This window comes from Bos taurus, chromosome 2, assembly GCF_002263795.3.
Source record: "Bos taurus isolate L1 Dominette 01449 registration number 42190680 breed Hereford chromosome 2, ARS-UCD2.0, whole genome shotgun sequence".
In the NCBI taxonomy this organism is placed as follows: Eukaryota; Metazoa; Chordata; class Mammalia; order Artiodactyla; family Bovidae; genus Bos; species Bos taurus.
Genome location: NC_037329.1, coordinates 106,477,464 through 106,493,133, shown reverse-complemented (window position 1 = coordinate 106,493,133; position 15,670 = coordinate 106,477,464). Strand labels below are relative to the sequence as shown.

Below are 15,670 nucleotides of genomic sequence, written 5' to 3'. Positions count from 1 at the left end.
TAAGTCTAAATGAAAGTTCCCCAAGGGAAAATAAGTTCAAATGAAAATTTAATAAGGGACTTTGAAGGAAAAAACAAGGAGGAAAATAAGATAAAGAAGTATAAGCGGTCAGTGAGGAAGTGGTTGAATTAGAAAACAGACAAGGAAGGTCCCATGGCACATATAATTAGAATCTCTGAAGGAAAAAAAAATCCTGACAGTGAAACAGAATTAGTATTTACAACCATAACCCAAGAAAACTTTGAAATAAAATTTTCAGAAATAAAATTACTGAATTTATATATTCAAAGAGCCCTCCAAGTACCTGGAATATTGAATGAATAAGACACATCTTAGTACAAGTATGACTTTAAAGATGAGGAAAAACCCTCAGTGCCTTGAGTCAAAAGATGAAATAATTTGTGAGGGGAAGAGGAATAGACTTCTCAGTCAGCATTAAAAGCAGATGAAAAAAGAACATCATTTTCAAGAAACTTGATGAAAGAAAGGATAAACAGATATGCCAATCTAAGCTGTCAGGTATGTGGGCTAGGAAAAAATAAGTTTTAAAGTGGAAGAACTTGGAATAATGTGCACATAAGCTCTTCCTGAGGTCTCTATAGGGTATGAGCTTCATCCAGCCAAGAGGTAATGAAGGAGATACTGGCAAAAGATAGATGGTGAATATTTCATATATTCAGTTGTAGAGATAAGACTAAAACAATAGTGGAAACACCAGTATATAAGGATGACATATAGATATTATCTCTTATGACAAAGGAGTATGATTGTAACTAAAAATGGAAGCAGAGAGAAAGAAAAGTAGAATAACTAAATTGACTGTCATCAGTAGTAAGTGCAAGTCAAAAAGTACTATTTAAAATGGACAGATTAGATAGTAAAAAAAAAAAAAAGAATTAATGAGCACTATAAAAAAGTACAAATACAGATATAACCACTTTTTAAAAAAACCTTTTTTAAAATCAAGATATCTCTAAAACACCAGATAAAGAAGTAAAATATACCAATGTGACACAGTTGAGTCCAAATGTATTTGTCACATCAAGAAATGTAAATGGGCTGACACATCTAATAGAAAAATATTTTCAAATTAGCTCAGAAAGCAAAACCAACTCTATGCTGTATACTAGAGATATACCTAGAACAGTGATTTTTAAAGTTGTAAGATAAAGGGAGGGAAAGCAATTTGGCCGTCTGATGGAAACAGTTAAGAAAGCAGAGGTTGCAGTCCTAATAGCTGATAAAATAGAATATTTAAGGACATAAAAGATAAAAAACATCATCAGATAGATCTGCAGAAAATAGTAAATGCCATACTCTGATCATAGAGTATAGACCTTTTCAAGCACATATGGAGCACTCACAAAAAGTAATCATAGGGCACAAAGGAAAAATCAGGAGACCCCATAATGTAGAAATGGGACAGCCACCATCTTTTGACCACAGTGAAATGAAACTGGATAATAAACATGAAACTAAATATTAAAAATGTAACTTCCAACTAGAAATTCTAAAAACCCTATTAAGTGACCCTTGCTGCTATTGCTGCTGCTAAGTAGCTTCAGTTGTGTCCGACTCTGTGCGACCCCATAGATGGCAACCCATCAGGCTCCCTTGTCCCTGGGATTCTCCAGGCAAGAACACTGGAGTGGGTTGCCATTTCCTTCTCCAATGCATGGAAGTGAAAAGTGAAAGTCAAGTCGCTCAGTCGTGTCTGACTCTTTGTGACCCCATGGTCTGCAGCCTACCAGGCTCCTCCATCCATGGGATTTTCCAGGCAAGAGTACTGGAGTGGGGTGCCATCACCTTCTCCATTGAAAATAGTATGACAGTTCTTCAAAGAATTAAGAGTAGATTTACCATGCGATCCAGCACATATATCTGAAATAATTAAGAGCCGTGATGTGAACAGATGTTTGTACATCCATATTAATAACAGCATTATAAACAATAGTCAAAAGGTGGAAGCAGCCTAAGTGTCTACCAGTGAATGAGTAGGTAAACAAAATGTGTTATTAATATATACATACAATGGAATACTGTTCATCCTTAAAAAGGAAAGAAATTCTGACACTTGCTACAGTGTGAATGAACCGTGAACCTACTCATTATGCTAGATGAAACCAGTCACCGCAGGACAAATACTATATGATTCCACTTAAATGGATTACCTAGAGTAGACAGATTTGTAGGGTCAGAAAGTAGAATGGTGGTTGCCAGAGAAAGGGTAATGAAGAATTATTGTTTAATAGGTACAGAATTTCAGTTTGGGAGGATGAAAAAATTCAGAGATGAATGGTGGTGAATGTACTTAATGCCTTGTAAGCTGTATACTTAATGGTTTTTTGGTAAGTTTTGTGTTTTATGTATTTTACTATGATTTTTTTTAATGACCTCAAATTAATAACCTAACTTTACACTTTGGGGAACTAGAAAAAGAATAACAAATGAAGCCCAAATTTAGCTGAAGAAAGAGAATAATAAAAATTAGAGCAGAGATCAACAGCCTGGAGAGTAGAAAAATAATAGAGAAAATGAAAGTTACCTCCTTGAAAAGATCCACAAAATTGACAGATCTTTAGATAAACAGGCAAAGAAAAAAGAATGAAGACTCAAATCACTAAAATAAAAAATGAAAGTACATTGTACCAACATTACTAAGATAAAAAGGATTATAAGAGAATATCCAACAAATTTGATAACTAGGTGAAAGGGTCAAATTCCTGTAAGGAATGGAAAATTGTGAGGTTGTAAGAAAAAAAAATGTAAAGAAAGTAAGAAGTAGGTGTATGAAATTAAAAGCAAAGTGAGGTACCACTTTATACCTGCTAGTATGGCTGTAATTTAGAAAGAAACAGAAAAAAAACCCTGAATAACAAAGGGTGTTTTGGTAAGTTAAAAAAAAACCACATTGCTGAATAGTATATAGTAGTATCTACCTTTGTGTAAGAAAGAAGGGGAAATAAGAAAAGACATGTATCTTTGCTTATGTATGTATATATATAGATTTAAAATACTATATAAAATATAGTTATACAATATATTCAGTATTTTAAGTATAGAAATTATTTTAAATTATAAAAGTAATATATTGTATATTAAATATAAGATAAGTAGATACTTCTTTATTGATATTTCATGTTGCTGTATCTTCAGATTCACTATTTCCTTCTTCAGTGTTTAATTTGCTATTAGTTTCATTTGATAAAATTTCATTTCAAATATTTTTTTCATTTCTTGAAATTCAGTTTTTAATATCTTCATTTCTTTCCTTAGTGTTTTTGTTTTACTTCACATCCTTGATGATGTACTTGATCACATACATCCTGATCACATACTTCACATCCTTGAAGCATATTTATAATAGCTGTTTTAATATCCCTGTCTGCTGTTGGGTTTGTTTTGAGACTTGTGTTTAAGCTCTTTGGGGTCGAATCTTAAATGGTCTTTATTCTAAGGCTGATTTAATTCCTTTCTTGAAGCATGGGCCCTCTGTGGTCTCTACTAATGCTCCATGAATTCATCTACATCTCTCTACTCTGACTGTTGGGAACCTAAAAACTTAGATTCTGCATGAGCTCTGGAAAGTGTTTGGCTAATAGCTTTCCAGTAATCATTCTTTTCCTTGAAGTTCTTCTTGCATGCTATCTTGGGGTTTCACCTTATGCATGCACAAGTTGGCTTGAAAGTCTAATGCTCCAGCAGACCCCTGTGCAGATTTCTGTAGCTCCTCCTTTGTACAGTTCCTTTCTCCAAGATTCTCTGTCCCAGAAACCTTAACAACTTCAGCATCTCAAACTCCAGTTTCTTTCAACTCAACTCAGCAAGATTCCTGGGCTCTGTTTGGGTACCACTCCCTGAACTCCCCTGTACTCTAGTTTACAAATTGCCTCCAGGCTGAAACCCTACGTAAATGGTAGGGCTGATAGTATTTGCTTGCTTTCTCTTAAGGATTGCAGTCCTGTGCTCCCTGTTGTCCAGTTTTTCTTTGTGTCATATTCCAGATCCTGATACTTTCTCAGTCTTAAGTGGAAGTTTTTAAGGGTATTTAAAGTTGACATCACTGATGAGCAACACAGAAATATTATGTGCCTCTGAATGTGATGCCCTTTGAAGGACACAGTAGCATTATGTATCACTATGTGGACTTCAGTCTGAGCTGACCTTATCATAAGGAAATATCAAACCCAATATGAGGAACATTCCATTAACCAGGATGGATGGGGCACACGGTGTGGGGAGCAGAGGGGTGTGCTGCATTCTGCACAAATTGTCAGTGTCTTGAAAGTGAAAGCTGAAGAATCATTCCAGATTAAAGAAAACTAAAGAGACATGAAAACTAAATTTTGCATTATGTTATCCTGGACTGAATTTTGTGCTTAGGGAGAAACAGTACATAAAGAAACATTGGGTCAGTTGAGAAAATTGGATCAAAGAAAGTATATTCAGTTCAGTTCAGTCGCTCAGTCGTGTCCAACTCTGCGACCCCATGAATCGCAACATGCCAGGCTTCCCTATCTATCACCAACTCCCGGAGTTCACTCAAACTCACATCCATCGAGTCAGTGATGCCATCCAGCCATCTCATCCTCTGTCATCCCCTTCTCCTCCTGCCCCCAACCCCTCCCAGCATCAGAGTCTTTTCCAATGAGTCAACTCTTCCCATGAGGTGGCCAAAGTACTGGAGTTTCAGCTTTAGCATCATTCCTTCCAAAGAACCCAGGACTGATCTCCTTTAGAATGGACTGGTTGGATCTCCTTGCAGTCCAAGGGACTTTCAAGAGTCTTCTCCAACACCACAGTTCAAAAGCATCAATTCTTCGGCACTTGGCTTTCTTCACAGTCCAACTTTCACATCCATACATGACTAGTGGAAAAACCATAGCCTTGACTAGATGGACCTTTGTTGGCAAAGTAATGTCTCTGCTTTTTTTTGTTTTGTTTTGTTTTTATGTCTCTGCTTTTTAATATGCTTTCTAGGTTGGTCATAACTTTCCTTGCAAAGAGTAAGCATCTTTTAATTTCATGGCTGCAGTCACCATCTGCAGTGATTTTGGAGCCCCAAAAAATAAGATCTGACACTGTTTCCACTGTTTCCGCATCTATTTCCTATGAAGTGATGGGACCGGATGCCATGATCTTAGTTTTCTGAATGTTGAGCTTTAAGCCAACTTCTTCACTCTCCTCTTCACTTTCATCAAGAGGCTTTTTAGTGTATTAGATAAAGGTATTATGTTAGCATTAAATTTTACAATGTTTGTAACTGTACTCTAGCTATATAAGCGAATATTCTTATTCTTGTGAGATATATCCTGAAGTATTTAGAGCTAAATGGCTATGATCTATGCAACTTATTCTCAAATCGGTCAGGAAAAATATATAGGGAGAGGTGTTTAAATGATAAAGCATATAGTAACAAAAGGGTTAACAAATTAGTGAGTCTGGGTAAAAAATATTTTTCTGTGTAACTTTTCTGAAAGTTAGAGAATGTTTACAAATAAACATTTTTTTCAAACTTTGGGGAAAAAACAGTGTACTTTGGAATAATATTTGACAGTACCCATTTAGCATACATATGTTCTGACTAAGTCCCCAATCCTTTTTAGCATTCATTTGAAAACAGAATTTTCCTTGAGTTGAAACTAAAGTGTAATCATGTTATACTGTGGTGGTTCTCTAAGTGTGGTCTCCATACCGGCAGCGTCAGCATCAGCTGAGACCCTTTTAGACATGCACATTTTAGCACGTTTCCTGTCCAGACCTACAGAATCAGAAATTCTGGAGTTGGGGCCCAGCAGAATGTAGTTTAACAAGCCTTCCAGGTGATTCTGATGCATACTATAGTGGAGGACCCCTGCTCAAGTGAACATACTTTAGGAAGTACTGTTGTCTTCAAAAGTACCATTTCTTTCATTTTCAGCTTCTCCAATTTGGGAAATACCTGCTATATGAATGCTATTTTGCAATCTCTATTTTCACTCCAATCATTTGCAAATGACTTGCTCAAGCAAGGTATCCCATGGAAGAAAATTCCACTCAATGCACTTATCAGGTAATTGTTATATACTTACTGAGTTACCTCTTAACTATCAATTATAGAATAAATGGCGTTTTAGATACTTAAAATTTTATGTGCCATTGTTAGCAGTCCTTAAAATATACCTTCCAGTGTTCTATAAAACCTACTAAACTTGTCTCTTTTGTTTTATCAGACGCTTTGCACACTTGCTTGTTAAAAAAGATATCTGTAATTCAGAGACCAAAAAAGACTTACTCAAGAAGGTTAAAAATGCCATTTCAGCTACAGCAGAGAGATTCTCTGGTTATATGCAGAATGTGAGTACTAATTGTTTTTAAACACCTTAGAGATCAGGAAAATTGAGATGATTTTAGTCACCCAATTTAGTTTATCTTATTATTTTATTATTTATCTACTTTTGGCTATGTTGGGTGTCTTTTATGGTGCATAGGTTCTTTGTTGCTGAGAATGGGCTTTCTCTAGTTACGGTAAACAGGGGCTACTCTGTAGTTGAAGTGCGCAGGCTTCCCATTGTGATGGCTTCTCTTATTGCGGAGCACTGGCTCTCTAGCACAGGCTCTCTGTCACGGGCTCGATAGATGTGATGCACGGACTTAAGTTGCCCCACGGCATATGGGATCTTAGTTCCCCAGGCCAGGGATTGAACCAATCTCCCCTGCATTGGCAGGCAGATTCTTAACCCCGGGACCACCAAGGAAATCGCAATTTTATTTTAAAATGAGATTTGTATACATGTGTTCATTACAGGTTGGAGGACTTCCAGTAAGGCTCAATATGATTCTGTGTATTTTATCATTTTAATAATATAGATGTGATTTGCCCCATTTTAGGACCTTAGACTATTTTAGTTACAAAGCCTATTTTAGAAAAATCACTCTTTTTTGAAAAACAAATGAAGGAACAATTCACTTATTAGTCATGCTACTCTAACTTATAATTAGGAGCGTAAAATCTGTCATTTGTTGTCGTTTTTCACAAAATATGTACACTAAAGCACTCGAGTAAATCTGACATTTTCCACATATGTTATTAACTTCCAAGTGCTTTAGTTTTATAGATCACAATGTTACTAACCTATTATTGTAGCAAGAAATGGTTTGATCTGATTAAGGATATTATACCTTCTTAGGATGCTCATGAATTTTTAAGTCAGTGCTTAGACCAGCTGAAAGAAGATATGGAAAAATTAAATAAAACTTGGAAGATTGAACCTGTTCCTGGAGAAGAAAATTCACCAGATATTTCAGCTACTAGAGTATACACTTGCCCTGTTATTACTAATTTGGAGTTTGAAGTTCAGCACTCCATCATCTGTAAAGTGTAAGTAATCTCTAAAAAAAAAAAAAAACACGTTTTTTCCTTTTAATTCTTTATGGCAAATGACTAAAACTCTTCTCTGAGAGTATTAGTTGCTCAGTCATGTCCTACTCTTTGCGACCCCATGGACTGGGACTGTAGCCCGCTAGACTTCTCTGTCCAAACTCTTCTAAAAGGGTATAATTCTTATCTTCATTCCTGTGTCATGGGGAAACATGAGTATAAATATCTTTGTTCATTATCTCTATCTTCTATGAAAATGCGTGATGGGGTGAGAACTAAAGCGAACTTAAATAGTTTGTTAAATGCTTTAGTGCTGACTGAATGGTTAATTTTTCTCTACTTTTTGTGTGTGCCCATGCCCTGAAAAGACCCCCTCCTGTTAGTTGTTTATTTTGTTGAACCAAATTGTTTTTATTAAAAATGTGTTTTTTATAAAATACTTTAAAATATAAATTATTTTTAATTTTTGCAATGCTTTTTAATCTTTTTTATATATGGGGGTTTCCCTGGTGGCTCAGTCAGTAAAGAATCCGCCTACAATGCAAGAGACGTGGGTTCAATCCCTCCAGATCCTATGGAGGAGGGCATGGCAACCCACTGTAGTATTCTTGCCTAGAAAATCCCATGGACAGAGGAGCCTGGTGGGCTACAGTCCATAGGGTCACAAAGAGTCGGACACGACTGAAGCAACTGAACATGCATGCACAGTTCCAAGACCTGAACCAGAGAGCCAACAGAGTAAGTACCAATCCCAGGATAGGAGACTACTGATGGCCAGCTCAAGTAGTTAGGCAGAGAGAGCAAATTCTCTCTTTCTGTTTATATTAATTATTTTAAAAATAATTTTATTTATTTATTTTTGACTGTGCTCGTCTTCATTGCTACACAGACTTTTTTGTAATTGTAGGGAGTAGGGATTATTCTCCAGTTGCGATGCATGGGCTTCTCATTGCAGTGACTTCTCTTGTTGTGGAGCATGAGCTGTAGAGTGCGTGGGCTTCAGTAGCTGGGGCATAAGAACTCAAGTCATTGTGGCTCCCGGGCTCTAGAGCACAGGCTCAATAGTTGGGGCACACTGGCTTAGGGGCATGTGGGGTTTGGGGAAATAAAAAAATCTAAAATTTAGCATTTATCTCTCATGCCTCCATACACTTGCTCAGTCACTTTAATCATGTTCAACTCTTTGTGACGCTGTGGACTGTAGCCACCAGGCTCCTTTGTCAGTGGGATTCTCCAGGCAAGAATACTGGAGTGGGTTGCCATGCCCTCCAGGGGATCTTCCCAACCCAGTCTCTTATGTCTTCTGCATTGGCAAGTAGGTTCTTTACCACTGGCGCCACACTTTAAGCCCCTTCTTATGCCTAGTCATGAGAAATTCTTTGGGGGAACAGTGTTTCTGAAGTATATTTTTATTTAGTATTGCACACTTAGGCTTCTGAATTCTTACATTTATCTTCTTTTATTCTTGCAGATGTGGAGAGATTATTCCCAAAAGAGAACAGTTTAATGACCTCTCTATTGACCTTCCTCGAAGGAAAAAGCCACTCCCTCCTCGTTCAATTCAAGATTCCCTTGATCTTTTCTTTAGAGTAAATACTGTTTTTTGGTATTTTCACATAACTAAATTTTATATATCATAGATAATTGTATTTGAAGTTGCTTTCTTGAGTTTGACAAAATACTTGCAGGGGAAACAAATGAGAAATATTTATAAATAGTATTTATTTTTAAAAGTTTAATAGATATGGTTGTTAACTGAGTGTAGAAGAAAATTCATTGCTCAAGTGGATTATATATCTAACTCAACAGCAAGTGTTTTAGGCAACCTTAGAAACTAATAATACAGAGTGACACATGCTAAAATTGGGTAATGCGAATCAGAATTGGAGGCACAGAGTTAGTATACTAAGATCTGAGTAATGAAAAAATACTCTGCTTTTCTTTAGGTTATATGTGCCTTGTTAGAAAGGAGGAGTCGTGTTTGTTTTAGAGGTGTAGAGCTATAGATAAATATTTGCGTATGTGGTTCAGTGCTATAGATATTCTGAAATTTTCGGGGAGATAATTGAACTGTTGTGTAGTAGTCCTTATAATTGATGGAAATGTGCCAGGATCACCTTTAGTCTATATAATAGTGGTTCTTGTTTTATTGTAGTAGATAGGCAGGGTTATCACTCTAAGATTCAAAAACAAAAAAACCTCTGTTCTTGAAATGATGAAAATTCAGCTCCACTCAGAGATAAATACTCTGCTTTTCTTTTTTTTAAATCATTCCTTACTATTCCTGTTGTTATCATAGAATTCGTAGCTTTTCCTGTGTATCTTTACCCCCATTTTTTAAGGATTTCTTGTTTCAGTTTTCTCTAGGTAATGATATCTGCCCCAAACTTTGGTCCTTTTAGAGCAGTTGTTCTTAGTGGGCTGTCACCAGAAGATTGAGTTCCATTATAAGAAAGGGGTAGAGTTACACCTAACAGACCAGGAACTCCGCCTAACCTGAAGGTGATCTTATCTCTGCTATGGCCAAATGTTAAAATCTGGATATACTCTTAGCAGTGGTTCTTGTGTATCCATGGGGAAAAGGTATCCATGGGGAATCTGCTACTGTGGTTACTACCATAAATTGAGCTGTTTCCATGGTTAAAAAAAGGAAATTAGAAATTGTGAAACAGGCATATGTTACACTATATTTTGAGGATTAGGTCTTAATTTAGTAAGGCTTGTGCTTCTGGACACAAAATTTAAACTGGGTGGAGTTGTGGCAGTGCTAATTCATCTTCATACTTCTTTATTTTTCCCTCTTGTCTTTTTAACAGGCAGAAGAACTTGAGTATTCCTGTGAGAAATGTGGTGGGAAATGTGCTCTTGTCAGACACAAATTTAACAGGCTACCCAGGTAAGATTAATTGTCTCATTTTTTCTTCTTTAAAGTACTGAAAAATATTAGTGAATAAATGAGGCTTATCAGATGGATACTGGTAAAGAAGATTAGCGAAGCTAAGATATGAAGAGGATAGAGAATGGAAAGCTAGAATTCCCTTGTATAAGAAAGGAAGAGAATTTGGAATGTTGAAAAAGAGAGGGAACCTGAGAGCCCCAAGAAGTTGGCAACAAGAGGAGGAGGCTGATGAGATTTTGGAATAATGATAGAAACTAGATAGTAAAATAAAATTTTAATTCAATAATGTGTACCACTTAGTTAAAATCTGTCATGCTGTAATTTCCCTCTCTTACCCCAAACCTTCAATAAAAATATGCTACAGACACATACACATGTGCATGTGAAAATAAGTTATTTTTTTTTGCAATTTGTGCTTTCTTTTTTTTCAGAGGGTAAGTTGGTAAGTTTCATAAGAATTCTTCCATAAGAATGGTAGTCCTAAGAATTCTGAATTAGGAAGGAAATTAATTTATATTGTATTAATCTGTATAAACAAACATAAAGCCAAACTAGTTTTAAAAAATATCATATGATTGTAGAACAGCTTTCAGTTCTTTCCAAGAATAGATCTCAACCACAAACAAGATTATTATTAACATTAAGTATTTATGTGGCACTTTGCCTTCATATTGCCTTACTTTCTTTTAGAAGCTTCAGTTTTCTATGAGTGAATATGGAGTTTCTGGAACCAGCCCCTAGGGACTAATTCTTTTACATTCTGTATCTGTGCCTTTCTAGAAAATGAATTTCTTTGAAAGAAATGGCTTTCTAAATCATAGCAGTATTATGTTGACCATAGTCTGTCTTTTTTTCCTTAAGAGACTTACTCTTTCCTATTTGTGAGTGTTTTAAGGCAAGAGAACATTAGTTACTCAGTCATGTCTGAATCTCTGCAACCCCGTAGACTGTAGCCTGCCAGGCTCCTCTGTCCATGGAATTCTCCAGGCAAGAATGCTGGAGGGGGTAGCCATTCCCTTCTTCAGGGAATCTTCCCAACCCAGGGATTGAACCTGCGTTTCCCGCATTGCAGGCAACTTTACTGTCTGAGTCACCAGGGAAGCCCAAGCCACCAGGGAAGGCAAGAGAGTCGGGGGAATAAATCTTAAGGAAAACGATTGATTGTTACCAGCTGTCACTAACTAAGGAAATCAGTCAAGCCTTTGTGTCATAAATCCTAGTTACTGGACTTGCTCTATTTTGTTCATTTCAGTATTAAATCTGTTTGTTTTATTCTTGAAGGCCCTGATATCTTTATCAAAACTGTTCATTTGTAGTCCACCTCACCTTTACAGATGAGTGATAATTTGACTGTTTAATATTACCCTTTATTTTGGTGGGATCATTTGAAAGTTTAGTCAAAATATTTGACATTTGACATTCATCTTAGTCTCTTCACATCAGTTGGATTCTTGTACTCTCTCAAGTTGTGATTTTGAAGGCTATGAATTCTTGCATACTTTTTAACAGAAATACAGTCAGTAACTTCTACAGATTTTTGACTTTGTGGTTTTTTGGTGAAGGTATATACAGTAAGAAAGGAAACAGTTTTCCATAAACATTATTCCCATAGGTGTTCTGAAATTCAATTTTGAAAGTGTTCTTGTGGGCTATGAAATATGTTTAGTCTATTAAACAGAGATTATATTCTTTATTAGAGGTAAAATGGTTACTACAGTAGTAATTTTTAAAAACTACAGAGCTAAAAGCCTTTTCAGATCCACAAACCAGATTGGGCATGTACGTTTTATAGAACTTTTTTTGAATGTGGAGAAAACTTTTTGTTTTCTCTCTTTTCTCTAGAGAAGAGATAAGAATAGTTCTCATCAAAAGTCATCTTAAAAATTTTTCACTATCAAATATAAGGGCTGTTTAACACTTAAATTACCATCTATGGTTATATAGTAGTAGTATTAGTCACTCAGTCGTGTCTGACTGTTTGCGATCCCATGGACTGTAGCCTGCCAGACTCCTATGTCCATGGGATTCTCCAGGCAAGAATACTGAAGTGGACTGCCATTCCCTTCTCCAGGGGATCTTCTTGACCCAGGGATCAAACCTGGGTCTCCGGTGTTGCAGGCAGATTCTTTACCATTTGAGCTACAGGGTAGACCCTTATGGTTATATAACACCCATTTTTTTATAAACTATATAACACTGAAATAAATAAGGATTTGACCCAGTATCAATACAGTATTTTAAAATTCAGTTTTCTTGTCTGATATCTTTTGGTTTAAAAGATGCTTGCTCCTTGGAAGAAAAGTTATGACCAACCTAGACAGCATATTCAAAAGCAGAGACATTACTTTGCCAACAAAGGTCTGTCTAGTCAAAGCTATGGTTTTTCCAGTAGTCATATATGGATGTGAGAGTTGGACTATAAAGAAAGCTCAGCGCTAAAGAATTGATGCTTTTGAACTGAGATGTTGGAGAAGACTCTTGAGAGCCCCTTGAACTCCAAGCAGATCCAAGCAGTACATCCTAAAGGAAATCAGTCCTGAATATTCATTAGAAGGACTGGTGCTGAAGCTGCAACTCCAATACTTTGGCCACCTGATGTGTAGAACTGACTCATTTGAAAAGACCATTATGCTGGGAAAGATTGAACGCAGAAGGAGAAGGGGACGACAGAGGATGAGATGGCTGGATGGCATCACTGACTCAATGGACATGAGTTTGAGTGAACTCCAGGAGTTGGTGGTAGACAGGGAAGCCTGGCATGCTGCAGTCCGTGGGGTCTTAAAGAGTCGGACACAACTGAGGGACTGAACTGAACTGATGTTTTTTTTCTAGTAACATTATTTTACCCAAACCTCTCAATTAATAATATCTACCCAGTGCCTGTGTTTTATTTTTATTTGTGTTCTTAGTATCTAGCACAATGCCTAGTGCATGGCAGGTATTCAGTAAATGTTCCTTGACAGATCTTTAGTTTGGCCTGTTGTAGTCTTTAAATCAAAAGCTGTCTAACATGGTTAGTTAAGTGATCTCTTCTTAGCTGTAAAAGAGCTACCTCTGTTATATTCGAACCAGTAGTGTCATCATCTTGTTTTTCAGAATCCTCATACTTCATTTGAAACGATACAGCTTCAATGTTGCTCTCTCACTTAACAACAAGATTGGGCAGCAAGTCATCATTCCAAGATACCTGACCCTCTCATCTCATTGCACTGAAAATACGAAACCACCCTTTAACCTTGGTTGGAGTGCACAGATGGCAGTGTAAGTCCTTGAGAATTTCTTTCCCTTTTGAAGTAGAAAGACTTCTACTATCCGATCAGAAGAATGACTGAATTAGATAACATGACTGCAGGTAAAATCATACCAAGAAGATTTTAATTTTGCTTTATTTGAGGATTCTGTGCTAAATTACTATGTGATTTAAGTAATTGAAAAAATGCTTTAATAATTTTCAATGTGCATTAATTGCCTTTCATAATAAATTACCTTTTTAGGGAGTACTCCTTACTCTTTTAGATCACTGGAAGACAGTTTTATACATTTGAGGAATACAAACCAAATTTACATGGTCTTAAGAGTCCCCTGAACACTAAAAATACCAATTCTTGTGTTTGTTCCCTAGAAGTTCTGTTTCAGCAAATCTGATATAGGACTGGGGAATCGGTATTTTTAATGAATGTCTTTGCTGACTCTTTGAAGTATGCAAACTTGAGAAACAGTATATTAACTATTATGCTGGGACATTTAAAATAGATTGTGTCTTCATAAAAGCATTACCAGTTTGAGCAAAGAACTTCAATGGTGCCTCACAATTTTTCCATGAGAAAAGAAGTAACTTTTTATTTTATCATCATGAATCCTGGGAAAACCTTAAGATTTCTTCAGATGTTTCTGCATACTTGCATTACTTTGAGCCATATGTTGTAGTTCCATTTTATACTTATACACTAAGTGATAAACATTTGCTAAAATGAATTGATGAAGTTTTGTAAAAATTATTTCCCTTTTGGATTAATATTTGAAATATCATATAGGTTTACACTGAACGCCTCACTGAGCCAATAACATGTTCCCAGAGTCAGTGTTTCTGGATGTTCTCTTATGGCCTTTCTTTAGAATGGATGTTTTTGCTTGATGCAAACTGCCCTCTACTGGTAGAGCTAGTACTCTTTGTGGAAATATTACCATTTCATACGAGTAGCCAAGGCTCTTTACGATCACAGGCCTGAAACTGGGCTCTCTGACTATACAATTTAATACCTTGGAGACTTTGGACAAATTCCTTGACCTGTCTGTAGAGAAAATAACAGAGTAGTTGTGAACTTTAAATGAGATAATATGTATGAGTTCTTACTATAGTGCCTGACATCTAGTAAGTCCTCAATAAATGAGAGCTGTTACTATTTTATTGCTTAAAAGAACTGAGACAAAGAGAATTTCCCAAGTTGTCCTTTTCCTGTTGTATCAGTATTTGACTTCATTTCCAGTATTATTTATTTAGATCATGAGATAAGGCAAAGCCTAGAGAAAGTATTTTGTTTTCTCTTTTGGCCTCTATTATTAGTTGAAAAGTATAATTGTTTGCTTTTCAAGAGGATATAAGGGACTGTAATACAGGATAATTCATTTTATAAGTTAAGTGTATTTTTTTTAGTAATGTAATTATATACATTATATATTTTCTAATTTTCTGATAGTTCTAGACCATTGAAAGCCTCTCAAATGGTGAATTCCTGCATCACCAGCCCTTCTACACCTTCAAAGTGAGTTATATTTCTTGTGTACCCAAAATTTGTATTTTTAAGGATTTGGCTTACCCTAATTTCCAAGATTATCCCCTTCCCTTTTCATATTGTTTCTCTTTTTGCATGATAACTGCTCTGCATTACTGTATTTTGGAATTTTCCTAAATCTGCTTTGAACTGTAATTAGGGTATATTGAGTTTTAACACTGAAGCAAGTTCTGATGATCCTCTCAAAATTTTGCTTCAAAACTTCTTAGATCATCTTTTGTATGTAATATTTTCATCCTACAACTCTAGAAATTGACTGACGACAAGGAATTTTTAGGATTGAAGAGTTAAAGTAACCCTTACTGGTATAAAAAGCACCATTCTTCAAATACACGCATGGAGATCTCAAAATATCTTTTCACCTGTAGCTAACTAGTGTGGGACTTTTTATCTTAGACACTGAACTGGAGCCATTCTGAAAGGGGACAGGAAAACAAATACATACTAGAATGTAGCTATTCTACAAATATTTTATATATTTTTGCTTCAGACCAGAAGTTTGTCCAAGAAGGAGACAAATACTATTTTTTTTAATATACCTCCTCAGTGATTTGACTAGAACTACAGTTCCTGATTAGACATTTCTAAATGACTTGGTTGTCATTTGACTTTAAAACT

At 36.0% G+C, this 15,670-nt stretch overlaps 1 protein-coding gene across 8 annotated transcripts in view; it reads left to right on the top strand.

Annotated features, from left to right (window-relative positions):
- Window positions 1–15,670, top strand: part of USP37 (ubiquitin specific peptidase 37) — an 85,494-nt gene that overhangs the window by 39,706 nt on the left and 30,118 nt on the right. For 6 of the 8 annotated variants that reach the window (XM_010802319.4, XM_024999416.2, XM_024999413.2 and 3 more), the window contains 7 exons: window positions 5,921–6,052; window positions 6,213–6,336; window positions 7,170–7,360; window positions 8,832–8,949; window positions 10,177–10,256; window positions 13,356–13,520; window positions 14,957–15,022. In XM_010802319.4, coding sequence (XP_010800621.1) covers window positions 5,921–6,052; window positions 6,213–6,336; window positions 7,170–7,360; window positions 8,832–8,949; window positions 10,177–10,256; window positions 13,356–13,520; window positions 14,957–15,022 — 876 coding nt within the window. The remainder of the gene's footprint in view (window positions 1–5,920; window positions 6,053–6,212; window positions 6,337–7,169; window positions 7,361–8,831; window positions 8,950–10,176; window positions 10,257–13,355; window positions 13,521–14,956; window positions 15,023–15,670) is intronic. The other 2 variants (XM_024999419.2, XM_010802321.4) reach the window with 1 other exon arrangement.